This window comes from Eptesicus fuscus, chromosome 16 (assembly GCF_027574615.1).
Source record: "Eptesicus fuscus isolate TK198812 chromosome 16, DD_ASM_mEF_20220401, whole genome shotgun sequence".
Taxonomy (NCBI): Eukaryota; Metazoa; Chordata; class Mammalia; order Chiroptera; family Vespertilionidae; genus Eptesicus; species Eptesicus fuscus.
In genome coordinates this window covers 35,209,719-35,227,841 of record NC_072488.1, presented here as the reverse complement: position 1 = coordinate 35,227,841, position 18,123 = coordinate 35,209,719, and the positions used below count along the sequence as shown (strand labels likewise).

The 18,123-nt window shown below is 39.0% G+C and overlaps 1 protein-coding gene across 2 annotated transcripts in view; it reads left to right on the top strand.

Moving 5' to 3' along the window:
* USP34 (ubiquitin specific peptidase 34) overlaps positions 1-18,123 on the top strand; it is a 243,367-nt gene that overhangs the window by 222,821 nt on the left and 2,423 nt on the right. For both annotated transcript variants that reach the window (XM_054728434.1, XM_054728433.1), the window contains 7 exons: positions 223-330; positions 1,491-1,595; positions 1,712-1,836; positions 2,843-2,966; positions 15,362-15,441; positions 17,616-17,756; positions 17,860-18,003. In XM_054728434.1, the coding sequence (XP_054584409.1) occupies positions 223-330; positions 1,491-1,595; positions 1,712-1,836; positions 2,843-2,966; positions 15,362-15,441; positions 17,616-17,756; positions 17,860-18,003 (827 nt within the window). The remainder of the gene's footprint in view (positions 1-222; positions 331-1,490; positions 1,596-1,711; positions 1,837-2,842; positions 2,967-15,361; positions 15,442-17,615; positions 17,757-17,859; positions 18,004-18,123) is intronic.

The following is an 18,123-nucleotide window of genomic DNA, read 5'->3' as shown; positions in this document are numbered from 1 at the left end:
CATAACGAGTGATTGAGCAACCTTAGCATATCATTAGCATATTACGCTTTGTTTGGTTGAACGGATGACCGGACGACCAGATGACCGGACACTTAGCATATTAGGCTTTTATTATATAGGATATGAGTTTCTTAGTGTTAGTATTCTGCAGTTTACATAGAAAATAATTGTGAGGAGGTTTGATCTCAAATGGCATATTTATGTGTATTTTTGTATTTGCAGATGTGAAACAAGCATTAATCCAGTGGCAAGAGCGAATTGAATTTGCCCATAAACTGTTAACTCTTCTTAATTCCTATAGCCCTCCAGAACTTAGAAATGCCTGTATCGGTAAGTAACTTAGAAATCCTAGTAAAGAACATTTTTGTGGGACTTATTTTTCTGTAAGATGTGATGTTCTGTATGGTTCGGAAAGACATTTGTACTTTTTATGTATAACTTGCAATGGCCAACAGATTCTAAGAAAATCGAATTTTATTTCTTAACATGCCAATAATGACCTATGTGATCATGGGCTGGTCACTTAGTATATCTGGGCTCTTTGACCTTAGGTTATCTCTAGATCTCTTGCTCTGAATCTTCTAACCTATATAAGCAAGATAGAATCATGCAAATGTTTACAAAGTAGAATTGACATTGTAAAGGGTTGTGGTAATTATTTCACTGTGAGCTCTTTTGCCTTAAGATACTTCTTAGTAGTTGTTCATAGACTCCTAAGTATTTTACCTTTTTATTGATTGCATATTTATAATAAAATAATTTGTGCCTGTTAAAGGACCCCCTCATTTTAAATTTATATTGAATTTTTTGCTACTTTAGAAGCCACTTTGAATCTTTAGATACTATAACTGCTTATATCAGTTTCTCAAAATAACATGAATATCTAACTGGCTGTCATGTGTAAGCAGTCAATCTTAGCAGGCATTGGCCTGACGGTCTGTGGAATTACTGGCCTGTGCCTCTCCAGCAAGAAGAGAGAGGCGCATGGTGGTAATCTTGCCAGAATCTCTACCAGTCGCCTGTCGTCATGAGCTTGACACTTACGTGATTAGAGGATGAGAATCAGTCCAGCTAGCATCATGAAACAAAAGTAGATTAAGGATTATTCCTTATATCTGAAGAACTTTGAACCTTACTTACATTTCTTGATATGTTTCTTCAGTTGATTTTATGAAGACACATAATGTGCATTAAATATTTCCCTCAGATTACTTCTCCATGATGCTTCTCTTGGATAAATAATACACAAATAATTTTAAATTTTAGTATCTAAATGATGGCCCTTTTGTGGTTAGTAACTCTGCTGATCCAGATTTGATTGAGCATCAGACATGATTTCTCCCAGTGTCAGGAGCTAAAACAGTTTAGACCCATTAAAACTTTCCACCTGCCACACTGCAACTAGTCACTCCAAAAGGGTTTGTGAGTTTGAAAGTAACAGGTAGACATACTTCAGTTTTTTAATACCCAAATTGTGTTCTTACTTTCAGATGTCCTCAAGGAACTTGTGCTTTTGAGTCCCCATGACTTTCTTCATACTCTGGTTCCATTTCTACAACACAACCATTGTACTTACCATCACAGTAACATACCAAGTATGTATTCATCTAGCCCAGTCCTTGAATATGGTTGGCATTTAATCTTTCTGCACACTGAAACATGGAGATTTATTTTTTCCATTTATTCTTATTGTACACTTTTAATGTCTTAGTGTCTCTTGGACCTTATTTCCCTTGTCGAGAAAATATCAAGCTAATAGGAGGGAAAAGCAATATTCGGCCTCCGCGCCCTGAACTCAATATGTGCCTCTTGCCCACAATGGTGGAAACCAGTAAGGTATGTTGGGATGCCAGGAAAACCATGTTTATATAGTACACAATAATTTGAAATTTCCCCTCTGGCAGTTAAGAGTATATTAGACTTAAATGACCATTTTGTGGATCCTAAAAAGATTAGACTCATTTGGACTTTTCCTTATAGTGCTCTGAAATGTTGGTTTAATATTTGCAAAATCAACAGTAAGCACAAGTAGTAAGTTTTTTTTTCCCCCCTTAAAAATATCTTAATGGAAAACCTTATTAGTGTTTGTTACTAGGCCAAATTATAACTGGGTCATATATATCTAAACCTGAAAAGTCAAGTTAGGTACTTACTGCTGTTTAAATTCACCACAAAATCAATGACTTCTCTTACTGACCTTTAATTATAATCCTTTGACCTAAGCTTTGTATCACAATTGATAGATTTATCATCATTTGTAGTCTGACTTTGTCCTCTAATGCTTATTCTAAAAATAATACTAATTTTAAATTATGGAGAGAAGGTACAGGATAATTTGTTTTAGTTTCAACATGTTTTAAACAATTTTCCCACTTACCTTTTTTCACCCCACTTTATTCACACTCTCCCTTGCCCACTATCTTTGTATCTTAAATATATTTGAGTTTTTATAAGATAAACTATAAAAAATAATTAACCCTATAGTAACCATTACAAAAATAATTTGGAATCTATTTCAAAAATAAAATTTAATTTATTCTTCTTGATTATATGTCTATAGAGTTAAAAGTGTCACATTTTAAAATCTTACAGTAATTTTACTTTATTAAAGTATGTAGAAATAATGGGTAATTTTAATTGACAGCATTTGCACACTGAAAATAAACTTGTGACAATTAAGATCTTAATAACCTTACTAGAAACTTGGAAATTAAAACTAGATTCTTATAGATATTAAATATTTAATCAGCTTTTTAGTTAAATTTATTACATTTGCACAAAATATGCTCTTTAATTTATTATACAATTTAAGTGCAACCATTTTATCATCTTTAACCTTCAGGGCAAAGATGACGTTTATGATCGTATGCTGCTAGACTACTTCTTTTCTTATCATCAATTCATCCATCTATTATGCCGAGTTGCAATCAACTGTGAAAAATTTACTGAAACATTAGTTAAGCTGAGTAAGTATAAAAGATGAGCAGTAAATTCCACTGAATTATTTTAAGTCCCTAGCCATTCAGGAAGGGGAGGAAAAAAATGAGACAATCCTTTTTTTATTTTTTTAAAGTGAATGTTTAAAAATATTAATTATTCTTGGGAACATTTTTATTTTTATTAAGAAAACACCAACTTACTGGTTTCCATTGAATAGATCTGCCCAGAGTTTCAGCTGGCCTATACAGGAGTGTGGAGTAGGGCTGCTCACTTTTGTACATAGAAGCCCATATCCTCCTCCATCTGCCCAGCAGAATTTAAAAACAAAAACTGTTCTGCTTAGGGAGACAGGCTTATTTCCCCAGCCCTGATCTTGAGGGTAAGTTGAGATCTATAGTGCCAGCTGTGCTTTGGAGCTGGTAATACCAAGAGCAAGCTGACTGGGCTTGCTAGGGTGAAGCAGAGGTGCATATATGAGTAAATTAGGAGGTAAGTCTCATAAAATAGAGAGGTGAGTAGAAAGGGAAATTTGAAAAGGAGTATGTGAGAAATAGAAAACAAAACCATCAGTGAATTATTAGGGAGAAGAAAATGCCAATTAATAAGTAATATTGTCTTTCCAAGGATGTGCCTGAGAGCTGTTAGAGAATGCTCCCTTTGGGTGACATTTTTTAGCTGATAAATCTTTGGAAGACATGTAGCCCTCCTCAGATGTCCCCTATCTCAGGACCTCCAGAGTTCCCAGGATCTGTGGGTCTTGCTTCTTTAGGGATGGTCCAGGATCCTTTTCAGTGTTTTGTAGTTTTCAGAGCATGGGAAATAAAATACTCATGGAATTATCACGCAGGTCAAGAAATAGAATGTTACCATACCCTAGAAGTCCCCTTGTGTTCCTTCTCAATCACAACCTCTTCCTTTCTGTGGAAAAGGTTTTGATCCATTATAGGTAGGGCAAAAGATGTGAACCTATTTTAGCTTTCATTATCCAAGAAGAAGGCAGTGGTAACAGCTGTCAGGGATAATTCCTCTTCAGAAAAATCATCTTATTGGTAAGTGATTAGAGCATCTTCAGATTTGAAAGGCTGTTTCTTCCACCTGTTATCATTAGCTAAATATATATATATAGCTGAGGTGCCAACATGGTGATGGGAGGGGTGAGGATATGCTCAGATTGGCCATTTTGTGATTGCACATTTGGGTTGTGGCACTTGGTAAAAAGCTAAAATGTAGCAGCAGTAGTGATCAGATGTGAAAGAATATCCAGGAGTTCTAGTAACACAGCCTTGTTCCCAGATAAAGAGGGGACTTATAAAGATGCTGACCTTAAAAAAAGTTCTTGGTAATTGTGTTCATATGGTTTATACCAAAAATAATGTGAGGAGCTATTTTAGCTACTTCAACAGCTCTGACCAAATAATGAATGCTCTTTCCTGTTTGGAACTGTTTCTTAACAACACACATATACAGTTTCAGGGACATTATATATGGAGGGAAGCAGGAGGAGGGAGGAAAAGGACAACTCAGACATATTAGCTGAATCAACTTTCATAATATTTTACTAGAGGCCCGATGCACGAAATTTGTGCACGGGGGTGGGGGGCGCATCCCTCGGCCCAGCTTGCACCCTCTACAATCTGGGACCCCTTGGGTGATGTCTGACTGCCCTCTCACAATCTGGGACTGCTGGCTTCTAACCACTCACCTGCCTGCCTACCTGATTGCCCCTAACCGCTTCTGCCTGCCAGCCTGATCACCCCCTAAACACTCCCCTGCCAGTCTGATTAACACCTAACTATTTCCCTGCCGGCCTGATCGCCCCCAACTGCCCTCCCCTGCTGGCCTGATCTCACCCCCAACTGCCCTTCCCTGCAGTCCTGATCTCGCCCCCAACTGTCCTCCTCTGCCAGCAAATTTGGTTCTGATTGATCAGTTTCTATGCCAGTCAGCATCAAAAGCTCTGCCTCCTAGGCAGCCATTGGCTCCTCACAGTTCACCCAGATTTGGTTCTGATTGGTCAGTTTCTATGCGGTGCACTCTTCAATTAACAAAGTCTGCTTTACCTGCGTCCTATTGACTGATAGGGTGGGCCAGCCTCAAATTCCTTCCAGGTAATTGGGTATCAATCCACAGTCGCTCGGGGGCAATCCACAGAGGTTGTGGTGGGGAATGCGATTGGTCGGGCTGCGAGCTGAGCGTTAATTGGTGCAGGCACCAGTCAGCATCAAAAGCTCCGCCTCCTAGGCAGCCATTGGCTCCTCACAGTTCACCCAGATTTGTTTCTGATTGATTAGTTTCTATGCCAGTGTCAAAAGCTCCGCCTCCTAGGCAGACATTGGCTCCTCACACTTCACCCAGATTTGGTACTGATTGGTCGGTTTCTATGCCAGTCAGAGTCTCTAGGCCTATCAGCGGGGCCTGATCAGAAAGGCGGGGCTGATCAGCACAGCCCGGGTGGAGGCATGGAGAGAAACGGAGGCACCGCTGCTGGCCAGGCCTGGAGTAAAAGAGAGAGGCAAGTGCTGATCAACAGCTGCCACATAAGCTACAGATCAGACCCTGCTTCTCTCTTCAGGTCTCTCTTCAGGTCTCTCTCCAGGCCTGATTCGCGGCCCCCTCAGCAGTCAGTGCTGGGTCACCATGCCTGCAGCCACAGCAGTCAGTGCTACGTTGCCATGGCAACCCAGCACTAACTGAAGGACTGACTTCCGCTTGGTCAAGCCTCCGGTCATTGTGGATGTGATGGACCCAGGGTTTTTATATGTTAGGATACTCTTATCACTGTTAAAACCATGAAGCACTGTTGATGCTGCCTTATATTTCTCTACATATGCACTATTCTATAGAATTTTTTACAAGGATGGAAATATTCTCCAACTGCATCACCATGCATAATATGATAGCCACTAGTCATATGTGAGTGTTGGGAACTTGAAGTGTGACTAAGGAACTGATTTTTTATTTTATTTTAACCAAGTTAAATTTAAGAGCCGGATGTGGCTGGTGGCAACTGTATTAGAATAGCACATTGGCTGGCCCGAGTGCAGTTGGTGTCTTACAACTAATTGATCACAGCCAGTTACTGATTTCTTTGTTCCTTCTCCACTCCCACTGCTTCACTTGACTAGCCTAAAAAAAAAAAGAATAGTACAACTCTAGATAGAAACCAAAGCCTTCACAAATTGAGCAGGATAGAAATTTTTCATGGTTGTATTTTATTTAATGCAGAAAGTTGGATATGAAGTAAGACAAAGACCTAAAAACATTGCTTTCCTGATGCCTCTTATAAATGGAGAGATTATGTCTCAGTGTTTGAAGGCAACTACTCCTTTCAGCTGACATAATTATTTCCAGGGAGAGGCACCTAGGAAAGAACTTGAACAAGCAAAGACCATATTAATGATGGTAATGGCAAGCAGAGAGTTGATGAGTTTTCATGTGTATAATTGCTTCAAAAAATTGTATTTGACAACAAGGAGAGGAAAGGGTAAGTTTAAATTGGTTGTGTTCTTAATCATTTGAGTCTTGAGATTAGGTGGTCCAAGGGCTAGAGTATTGTGACCAGCCATAGATGGGATTGTCTCAAGGCTGATAGTGGATTGCAAGTCATTTTCAGTTTTGAGTTAAAGTCTTTGTGGTAATTTTCACATGGGTAACTGAGCAGATTTTAAGATTATTAGGGGAATAAAAGGAATTATGTAGTAACTGTAGATTAGAATTGCAGGGGATAGAGTTAAAAGTACTAAATGGTAAACAAAGGGAGGAGGGTGGAAGTACTTTTGAAGTGAGGACAGTCAGGTATGGGGTTAGGAGAGAGAGAAGTGGGAAGAGAATTCAGGAAGGGTGAACAAGCTGTTGACTGCCATGTGAAATAACAGTGTGTCTGAAACCACAGTATTTTGATACTTTAACCCTTTGCACTCGCTTTTTTCTCGAGCTGCTACCGATGCTAACCGTGTCGAGTCACACTCGACATACGAGTGCAAAAGGTTAATATAGAAGATTTAGCTAGAAAAGTTCTGACAAAGGTACTGGCACTATTGATTTCTAAATACTTAACTAAAGATACAGTAGTTTTGTTTTCTTTTTTAGTATTTACTAAATATGTAGTTCACAATTAAAAACTATCAGGTACACATCATGTCACTCACAGCCTCCTACCACTTTTATTCACTTATTGTTTATTCCTTTTCTGCATAAAAACAGCAAGTATGGGTTTATTTTTCCCCCTTTCTTACATAAAACTAAGCTATAATGATTAAAACCATGTGATGCAGATATGGAAGTACACAGGCAGGACAGTGGGGAAAAGGCTCAAAAACAAATATAAGGATATACGAGGACACATCAGATCAATGGTGCATGGGTGGTATTGAGATAGTCATCTGGTAAAAGGTAGGGAGCCTTGAATACCTGCTTCATGCCTTAGACCAGTGGTTCTCAACCTTTCTAATGCCGCGACCCTTTAATACAGTTCCTCGTGTTGTGGTGACCCCCAACCATAAAATTATTTTCGTTGCTACTTCATAACTGTAATTTTGCTGCTGTTATGAATCTTAATGTAAATATCTGTGTTTTCCGATGGTCTTAGGCTCTACAGCAGCGGTTCTCAACCTGTGGGTCGCGACCCACAGGTTGAGAACCGCTAGCAGGGTCGCCTAAGACCATCGGAAAACACAGATATTTACATTAAGATTCATAACAGCAGCAAAATTACAGTTATGAAGTAGCAACGAAAATAATTTTATGGTTGGGGGTCACCACAACACGAGGAACTGTATTAAAGGGTCGCGGCATTAGAAAGGTTGAGAACCACTGCCTTAGACCAAAATATATTACAGGAGGATTAATGATTTAATTGTGAAGAGTAAAATCATAGAAATGTTAGAGATTATATAGATGCCACCTTGAGATTTGAAAGACTCTGAAAACAAAACCCAGAAATAATAAGAAATTGAAAATTTTGTCTACATAAAAATAAAAGATACTATATATTTAAAAATGCCATAAATTGAATGAAAATACAAAGAAATAATGGGAAAAATATTTGCATTCGTAACAGATAAATGGCTAGTATTGCCAAATAACAAAGAGTGTTTAGGATTCAGTATGATGGTAAAGAATATAAAGTAAAATAAACAAAGACCGTGAATAGGCAGTGTACACACGCACGCATGCACAGTACATATGAAAAGTTGTCCGAACTTCATAAATAAAGAAAGCAAATAACAATTTCTCTTTTTTCTACTATGAGTTAAAGTTTAGATAATACGCATGTTTGGGGGGAAATGAACTTATAAAGGGGTCGGTTTGGAGAGGCAATTTGGCATTACCAACTTAGATCTAGAAATCCAACTTGACTCCTAAGTATGTACAACAATATACATAAGATGTTTATTTTCACTTAGTTTGTACTAAGTGAAAATTGGAAACAACCCAATGTCCCTTAATAGGAGCTTAGTTAAGTAAACCAAAGTTTAGCCTTTAAAATAAAAAGATGGGAATTGACTGTGGATTATGTGAAAAAAATAAATTGGAAAACTATGCAGAGAATGTGACATTTTTTAACATTTTTTTAAACTGATTTTTTTTTTCCCAGAGAGGAGGGGAGACAATGGGGGTAGGGAAAGGGAGAGGGAGAAGGAAAGAGAGGAACATCAATTGGCTACCTCCTGCATGTCAACCAACTGAGCCACGCTGGCCTGGGCTGACTACATTCTCATTTTAAAAGGGAGAAAATCACTCAGTAAATGCAAAAAAAAAAATTGAACACCTATAGAGGATTATTTTCTAATTGTATATGGATAAAATTATGGGGTGTTTTTATTTTCTAGGTTGAATATCTGTAAAAGTTTAATATAGAAAACTGGTACTACAAATTCTAATACCATTTTTTATTTTATTTTTTTTAATATATTTCTTTATTGATTTCAGAGAGGAAGGGAGAGGAGGAGAGATAGAAACATCAATGATGAGAGAGAATCATTGATCGGCTGCCTCCTGCACGCCCCCTACTGGGGATTGAGACCACAGCCCAGTATGTGCCCTTGGCTGGAATCAAACCTGGGACCCTTCAGTCCACAGGCCGATGCTCTATCCACTGAGCCAGGCCGGCTAGGGCCTAATACCATTTTTTAGATACTGTATAGTTTATGCAGAATTAAGATGCTCAAGTAGAATTAAACTTAATTACAAATCTCTAGACTTCATAATTTAGTTAAATAATCTTCAGAGACAAAACAAGAATTTATCGCCTTTATTATTTAACACTAGAGGCCCGTTGCACGATATTCGTGTAAGAATAGGCCTTCCTTCCCCTGGATTCACTCCCATCCGCCCAGAAGCCGGCAAGTCCCTGCTCTCCAGCGGCCAGGGAGCCAGCAAGTCCCCGCTCCCGGCCCGCCTGGGAGCATGCAAGTCCTCGCTTCTGTCTGGAGCACCGCTCCAGTAGCTCCCTCCGCTGCCCCCCTTCCCCTCATAGCAGGCGTCAGGCCCCTCCATCTTTGTTGGGTTAATTTGCATACTCACTCTGATTGGCTGTGGGTGTAGTGGAGTGATGGTTAATTTGCATGTTTCTCTTTTATTAGGTAAGATTGTTTTGGAAAGTGTGCTTAATGCATTAATAACCAGAAGTAAAAATAGATTTTCTTAAAGTAACATTATGATGTTACTAGAAAATCCATAATCTTCAAATCTCTAGAATTAAAAAATTGTTATAGTTGGTAAAAGTAAACATGTTAAAATTTCAAATTATAAAAAGCACAGCACTGGCTCATGCTTAACCTTTTTGTGATGTCAAGGTGGTATTTGATTAGAGAAGCAACTGGTTAGCTATTTCTGAAAAGGTGCTTCAGAACAGGGCCAGTCATTTAGTGCAGATTAGAGCCAGCATTTACTAATCCACCGAATACAAATGAATCCCTTTATCCTAGACTAATACATGGTAATTGTATTTAATAGACATATTTATAATTCTACTTGTTATACCAATTTGTTGATTTACATAGAAAAAAACTGGCACAGGTAGGACGAGCAGATTTTTTTCCAGTAACCTACAAAGGAATCTGAATAGACAACAGTAGGTTACTTAGTGGTTTGAAGTCATAACAAGGGGAATTAGAAGCATCGTATGTGTGATAACCTTAGGCTAAGATGTCTTGGTGATTCAGTTTCACAGTGGAGCATTGAGACTAAATTGTGGGCCTTTCATCCATTAGCTAAAGCTGTCACTTCCCATGGATAATGCTGGGATATGATAAATACTTCTATAAAAACTAGACAAAGAATCCTCCCTTAATTCAGATAGGAGTAACCCTAACTGGTAAATATACATATGAAACATTTTATCCTCACAGCAATCATCTCAACTACCATTTTACCTACAAAAGCAGTTTTAAGGTTTTTCTTTTAATAACACACCAGCAGCTGCTATGGTATAAGTGTTACTGATGAAGAAAAGATATGTTGCAACAGTTTTTGATTATTGTATATTAGTTCCTTTGTAAGTGGGGGATAAAGAAATATAAGTGTATAGAAGCCAGAAGGTTTTTAGCCTGCCCATCCTGTTTTACTGAGACAAAGCTCGGATGTGTGCCTAAGAACTTGGGCGATTGCGTCACGCTGTGCTTTCCACCCAGTAAGTGAAGATTCCCCACAAGTACCGGAGGAGTGTGTGGAGTAGGATGGTATCGGTGTCTATCTTGAGTCCCAGAGCCAAGAGGCCCTGATCCTCAGTGTTCTGTGAAAATGCTAGAAAGAAATGGAAACTCTTGCTCTGAAGGAATGCCCTCCCTTCCAAAGGAGGTGCCACTCGGAAAGGGAGTAGGTGGGACTATGAAAGGGGGTCCTTAGCGTACCGTGGGTGTGTTTTCCGGAGTGCCGTGTACAAGATGGCCTAGGGAAAATCATGTTTATGTTAAATACACGTGGGTCTGACTGTATTACAAATATACATAACTACTACATCAAACCCATGATTTAGAATCGGATAAATCCAGGGTAGACACAAACATATCGTTCACTGGCTTTTGGGATGAACCTGAGCAGATTACATAATCTCTGAGCATAATTTCCTCATCCAAAAAAGGGAACAAAAATGAGAATAATGCCTCCAAATTGAAAAGTGTGATTATCTGACATACCTAGCACAGTAGAATGTCAGTATGTGTTTATTCTTCACTTGTAAAATATACTTGTATCAGAATATCACTTTAAGTGACCTAGATTATAGAAGACCTCCATGGGGGTTTTTTGTTTGTTGTGGTAGTGCTGGCTTTTTGGTAGTTATGGAAAATAGGATTAAAGATTGTTTTACTTTGAGGGAGAAAAAAAGAATAAAGACCAGAGAAATATAAACTGAATTCTACAGTCTGCGTTCCCTAAAAAGGTTTATATCAGTGCAGCCTTTAGTTGAGGGGTTGGCAAACTTTCTGCAAAGGGCTGGATATTAAATATTTTAGATTTGCAGGCCGTATGTGGTCTCTGTCACATATTCTTTGTTTGCCTGTTTATTACACTCCTTTAAAAATGTGAAAACTCATTTTAGCTTACACGGCCATACAAAAACAGGCTGTGGGCCACAGTTTGCCAGCTCCTGCTCTACTTTTATGGGTAATTATGATGCTGGGATATGGGTTATAGATACTCTGTTCCAACAGTTGACGACATGCCCTTGTTTGCTTATGTATATTAGATAAAAGAGAAGATGGAGTTTCCGTGGATCTTTATAAAGGGATTAATCTTGACAGGAAAGTAAATGGGTTTACCTACAAAAGGGAGTTGAGGCATCTTTGGATGACTAAATTGGGTGACTAATCTGACTTCCCTTTCTAAAATTTTCTCAAATCCTTGGTCTAATCCAGGGGTTGGCAAACAGCCTGCATGCTGCTTGTTTTTGTATAACCAATGAGCTACCTTCAAGCTTAGAAAGGTTTTTGCTTGTTAGGTAGTTTTAAAAACCCCACTAGATTCTGAATAGTTTGTGACACATGAGATTTAAATTTCAGGGTTCTCTTTTTTATTTATTTATTTATTTATTTATTTATTTAAATAAATCTTTATTGTTCAGATTATTACAATTGTTTCTCCTTCCCCCCCCCCCCATATCTCCCCTCCTCCCAGTTCCCACCTTTCCCTCTGCCCTTACCTGCCCCCCTCGCTATCCTTATCCATAGGTGTATGATATTGTCCAGTCTCTTCCCGTACCCCCACACACAGACACCCCCTTCCCCTGAGAATTATCAATCCACTCCCATTCTATGCCCCTAATTCTATTATGTTACTCAGTCTATTCTGTTCTTCAGATTTTTAATTCACTTGACTTTTACATTCACTTGTTGATAGGTATGTATTTGTTGTTCATAATTTTTATCTTTACTTTTTTCTTCTTTTTCCTCCTTTTAAATAATACCTTTCAGCATTTCATGTAATACTGGTTTGGTGGTGATGAATTCCTTTAGCTTTTTCTTATCTGTGAAGCTCTTTATCTGCCCTTCAATTCTGAATGATAACTTTGCTGGGTAGAGTAGTCTTGGTTTTAGGTTCTTGCTATTCATCACTTTGAATATTTCTTGCCACTCCCTTCTGGCCTGCATAGTTTCTGTTGAGAAATCAGCTGATAATCGTATGGGTGCTCCCTTGTAAGTAACTAACTGTTTTTCTCTTGCTGCTTGTAAGATTCTCTTTGTCCTTTGCCCTTGGCATTTTAATTATGATGTGTCTTGGTGTGGTCTTCTTTGGATTCCTTTTGTTTGGGGTTCTGTGTGCTTCCTGGACTTGTAAGTCTATTTCTTTCACCAGGTGGGGGAAGTTTTCAGTAATTATTTCTTCAAATAGGTTTTCAGTGTCTTGCTCTCTCTCTTCTTCTGGCACCCCAAAAATTCAGATGCTGGTACGCTTGAAGTTGTCCCAGAGGCTTCTTACACTATCCTCTACTTTCTGAATTCTCTTCTCTTCTTGCTTTTCTGGAGACGTGTCCTTTGCCTCTTTGTATTCCAAATCTTTGACTTGATTCTTGCATTCCTCTAGTCTGCTGCTGGGTCTCTGTATAATATTTTTTATTTCAGTCAGTGTATGTTTCATTTCTAGTTGGACCTTTTTCATATCCTCGAGGGTCTCATTGAATTTATCAGCTTTTTCCATGAAATTCTTGAAAAACCTTATAACCGTGGTTTTGAACTCGATGTCCAGTCGTTTGTTCTCCTCCATTTCTTTTGTTTGGGATCTCTTTCCTTGCCTCCTCATTTTCATTTTTGCTGCTTCCCTGAGTTGGTAGGGTAGCTTTGTGTCAACTTCCCTGAGTTGGTAGGGTAGCTTTGGTAGGTTTGGTTCAACGGGTCAGCCTCCCAGTTACCTGAGGTGGACACTTTTGGTGCACCCCTTTTTAGACTGTGTGTACAGCCTTGTTGTAGTTAAGTCTTGATTGTTGTTGGTGTCACTGGGAGGAATTGACCTCCAGGCCAATTGGCTTGAGGACCCGCTGTGTCTATAAAGGAAGAATTGCTGTGCTGGAGACACGTTTATGGGCTGGGACTTGTTGCAGTAGGGCTTTGGCGCTCACTGAGTCTTCCTCTTGAATGTGTCCCTTATGCGAGTGGTTGAAATCTGGTGTCATCTCACACCAACCACTAGATGCCCTCGTTTCTGGATCTCCAATGGGGTACAGGTCAGCTACTGTCTGAGGCCACTCAGCAGGAGTTACAGCAAAAACTGCAGTTTTCTCCTCTTTGCTTGAGTGGTTTTGGAGCAGTCTGACTGGAGCTGCAGTTTATTTGGTTAAGCTGCCATAGGGCAGGCCATTTATATGCAAAAGCTGCTGTTTGGAGCCTGGGCGGGTTTGTAGAATGTGCGGGGCAGGTCTCAGGGCGTCACTAGGCTAGGGCGTGGCAAACAGCAATGGCTGCTAGTCTGCCTTTTCTGCCTTTCCCGTTTCCGAGTCCCTGCGTCCCGTGCTCCAGCGCAGTAAACACTGATTGCTGGGCACACCTCTGCAAGAAAGTCACTCTCACTCTCACTTTCCGACATGATGGCCGAGAGTCCAGCTTCTCCCCGTAGGTGTCTGGGTCCCCCGCGCGTCCCCAGAAACTGGATTTCAGAGTGATCGGGAGCTTATCTCCCTTCAGGTTGTAAAAAAAGCCGCGCATCCCGTCACCCGCCACCAGCCCGATTCACGTGCCTCCATACCTCAGCCCTTCCGCGTTTGTTCTTTCTTTTTCCTTCTTAGTTGTAAATCTACCATTCAGCCAGCTTTCCTGTGGTTCTGGGTGGTAGACGCTTTGTCTTTTAGTTGTATTTTTGAAATTGTTATGCACGGTGGCAGTTTAGTTGTTTAACTTTGCCGCCATTTGGTTCCTCCCTAAATTTCAGGGTTCTTAAAGTCTTATTGAAAGACAGCCACACCCATTCATTTAGTGTTATCTGTGACGCCTTCACACTACTCTGCCAAGTTGAGTAGTTGTAACAGATCAGATCATATGGCCACAAAGACTAAAATATTTACTGTTTAGCCCTTTACAGAAAAGTTTGCTCACTTTAGGTCTAATTTATAATTTTTTTTTAAATGGAGGAGATAGCTTTTATTGTATTTCTCCTTCTCCATGATTATACTTTGCCTAGGGGTGGAAGAGTGGAGGATGGGAAATTGACTTCAACTATGGTATCGAAATTTCTGTGGTTTGGGAGGTGGGAGGGCAAGAAGATAGGGGAATGAATTTCTTAAAGATGTACTTAACATCTGAACAGGCAAGAAGAGGAAAGGTTAGAACAACAGAAGTTCCAAATAGGATGCTGACATACAGCTAGGTATGGTCTATCCAAAAGATCCTGGGAACAAGGCTATAAGCTGTTAGAGCAGTGTTTACCTAAATCTACCATGAAGATAATTCTCCCTATCTTTAGAGAAATAAGGTAAAAGAGGAAGTAACGATGTTATCTAATTCTGGATATCTTTTTGATCTTAGGATCTCGAGTGCGTGGGCGCACACATCTACCTTGCAGTCTAGCTGTTGCATAAAAATTCTCTAATAGGTAGAGTGGGACCTTAATCCAAGAAACTTTAGAACCACTTGGCAGTAACCTTTATTAAATTGTCCCAAATAAAGTTCCAGTACTCAAAAAATAAAGGTTCCAGTAACCTTTATTAAATTGTCCCAAATAAAGTTCCAGTTCCAGAACTGGTTTAAGTTGCCTCAGATCCTTCTGAGAATGAGGTGTGGGATATTAAAAAATTCAAAGTGTACTGCATTCTAAATTATGTGGTTAAAACATTGGAATGAATTCTTCCCTTTGAATATTTTACATATTTCTAAAACATAGAAAATATGCATAGTTATGACTAGAGATAGCTATTATATAATGCACCTGCATTGCAGTTCAATACCTCATTAGTGCAATTTATAACCTATTCTGATTTCTTTTCAAATATTAGGTATCCTAGTTGCCTATGAAGGTTTGCCACTTCATCTTGCACTGTTCCCCAAACTTTGGACTGAGCTATGCCAGACTCAGGTAAAGAAAATTAGTTTTAGATTATTTGGTCTTTAATCTCATATGACCCAAGTGGTCAGTAATTTTAGGAACAATGTGTTGAAAGCTGGCTGGACACAGGATATTTTAGAATCTTGGTAAGTAAAATATGATTAACGGAAATAATAGCTATTAAGCATTGGGCATTTAGTTGCTCTTTGAAATTTTTGACTTTGATAGATTTGTATTACAGGATATTTCAGATAAGCTGTTAATAATTGAATTCCTCATTTGTAGGTCAATATCAATAGTTGTGGTAAAAATCCAAAACAGGGAAGTACTAGGGGAAGAAGACATGTCACTTCTTGCTCTCTGCCCTGCCCCCATTTGTCTCTTGCTCCCCTCCACCATTCCTGTTCCCTCCACCATTCCAAAAGCTCTAGCAGAAACTGCTTCAGCAATCTGCCCTTTACCTCTTGCTTATGTTACCTCTGAGTAGTTTTCAAATCGGATGCACTTGTTTTCTTATCAGTAATCTCATAAAGAACAGGAAACACTGTGCCCTTAAGTATCTGAGAGCCAGCCTCTTAAAGTGTTAAATTGTGGAGGGAGAATGTCCTGTAGCGGGGAGAAACCAGATTGGTCCGAAGGTTGGGCTCATTCCTTAGGTCAGGCAAAAAGGATCCCCACTCTTTTAGACCCTGAAAAAGGTACTATTTTCCTGCCTGATTGCATCTGCTCATTTCCAGAGAAAGAGATGAGTTTAACTTTCCTTTGGCAAAAACCTTTTATCCACATTATAGTATCTCAATTACTTTGAGCTTGGTCCAGCCTCCTGCCCAGGCATACTGCTCTGTATATACTCATAATGGATCTGTATCAGGTACTGTAATAGTTGTTTCTCTGTCTCCTTGTCCTATACTCTGAGCTCCTCAAGTGCAGAGACTTTATCTGTCACCTCTGTTCCCTGAAGAAATGTCATTTTGTTTTCTACAGTAGGAATCTTTAAAAGGCTAGACACATTGATCACATGGTTTAGTACTTTGTAGACAGTCAGAAAATGACTTGCTGGTTGATTTTTTAGCTGAGTGGTCTATTAAGTAAATTAAAGCAGATCAGATCTCTGCTTTTTTCCTTCTCTGTTGCTGATCTTTCTTCTTGATTTGGATGGTTGCTTTGTGTGTGTGTTGTGTTGGGAAGGGCTGTACTCTGCCACTTCCTACTGCTTCTCTATTGCTCTGTACTCTACTACTCTATTTGGCTTCCCCCACCTCCCAGAATTCTCCATCCCCCAACTGCCAAAACCAATCCAACTGAGGCTTCCTGAGTCCCTGCCAGCAATCCTGTGCGAGAACCACAGGCAGAGGCAGAGGCTGTGTGTGACTGGGAGAATAAGGCAGCTTTTCCTGACACCAAAAATCTGAGGACATGGATCCTGGTCCTACTTGACTAATTTTGGGGCGACCTTGAGTATTTTACTTACTAGTTACTACAGTTACTTACTGTAATAAAACCTGTAAGTGTATAATGTACATACTATCTAAACTTTTGTCCTATTTTTAAAAGTCCATTTTGCTTCCATATAAATGATCTGTTATTAAAACACACATAAGTTATCTAGGGAATATATCTACTTAAAGACATACTACTTATGATTAAGAGTCACGACCATTTGAAAACAGGAAAACCAAATTTTAGTGAAATTTCCATATATTGGGAACCACTGAGATAATTAGGAAGAGGTTTGCTGTTTACCTTCGAAATGTTTATGGGGGGGGGGGGGTTTAACAAATTACTACTAATGAGATCATACAGCAAAAGTTTTAACTCATTTTAAGAATACATTTATGTCCTAAAATTATCTCTACATGTGCTCTGGTTACCTATTATCCATTAATTGGTCCCCTAAAAAACATTCTATTTGACCAGTCCTTTAATTTTATTAAAGCTAGATAATAAAAGCATTATTTGAAAGGAAATATTTGTTCAGTTTTGCCAAACTTTTTACAAGTCTCTTCTGTTAGCACTCACCCATGTAGTCCAGGTTAGTAATATTTTAACTGATTGGGAGGACAGTTGCTGTAACTGAAAGTTTAGACGGAGTTACAAGTGTTTTTCCAGCCGGATGCACAGACTCATGTACCTCATAAGCAGTATGTTTAAGGTTTACAATGATTTCAGTGCTCACCCATCAGTACTTCTTCTCCCCACTTTAGTCTGCCCTGTCAAAAAATTGCATCAAGCTTTTGTGTGAAGATCCTGTTTTTGCAGAATATATAAAATGTATTCTAATGGATGAAAGAACTTTCCTAAACAACAACATTGTCTACACATTCATGACTCATTTTCTTCTAAAGGTATGTTGTACTTTGAAAACTCAATGTTACTTCCAGTTAGTTAATGGTTGTGTTTCCATTATATTGGTCTTTTGGAGATTTTTTTAATCCCTTTTTTTTTTAGGTTCAAGGTCAAGTGTTTTCTGAAGCAAACTGTGCCAATTTGATCAGCACCCTTATTACAAACTTGATAAATCAGTATCAGAACCTGCAATCTGATTTCACCAACCGAATTGAAATGTCCAAAGCAAGTGCTGCATTAAATGGGGTAAGAACTGTGGAAGGGAGCAGTCATGTACTTCAAAACTTCCTTAAATCAACTCTAAATTTGGTCTTACTGTGATTTTATTATGCCTTTATTATTCAAACTCTAGAAGTCAAATATGAA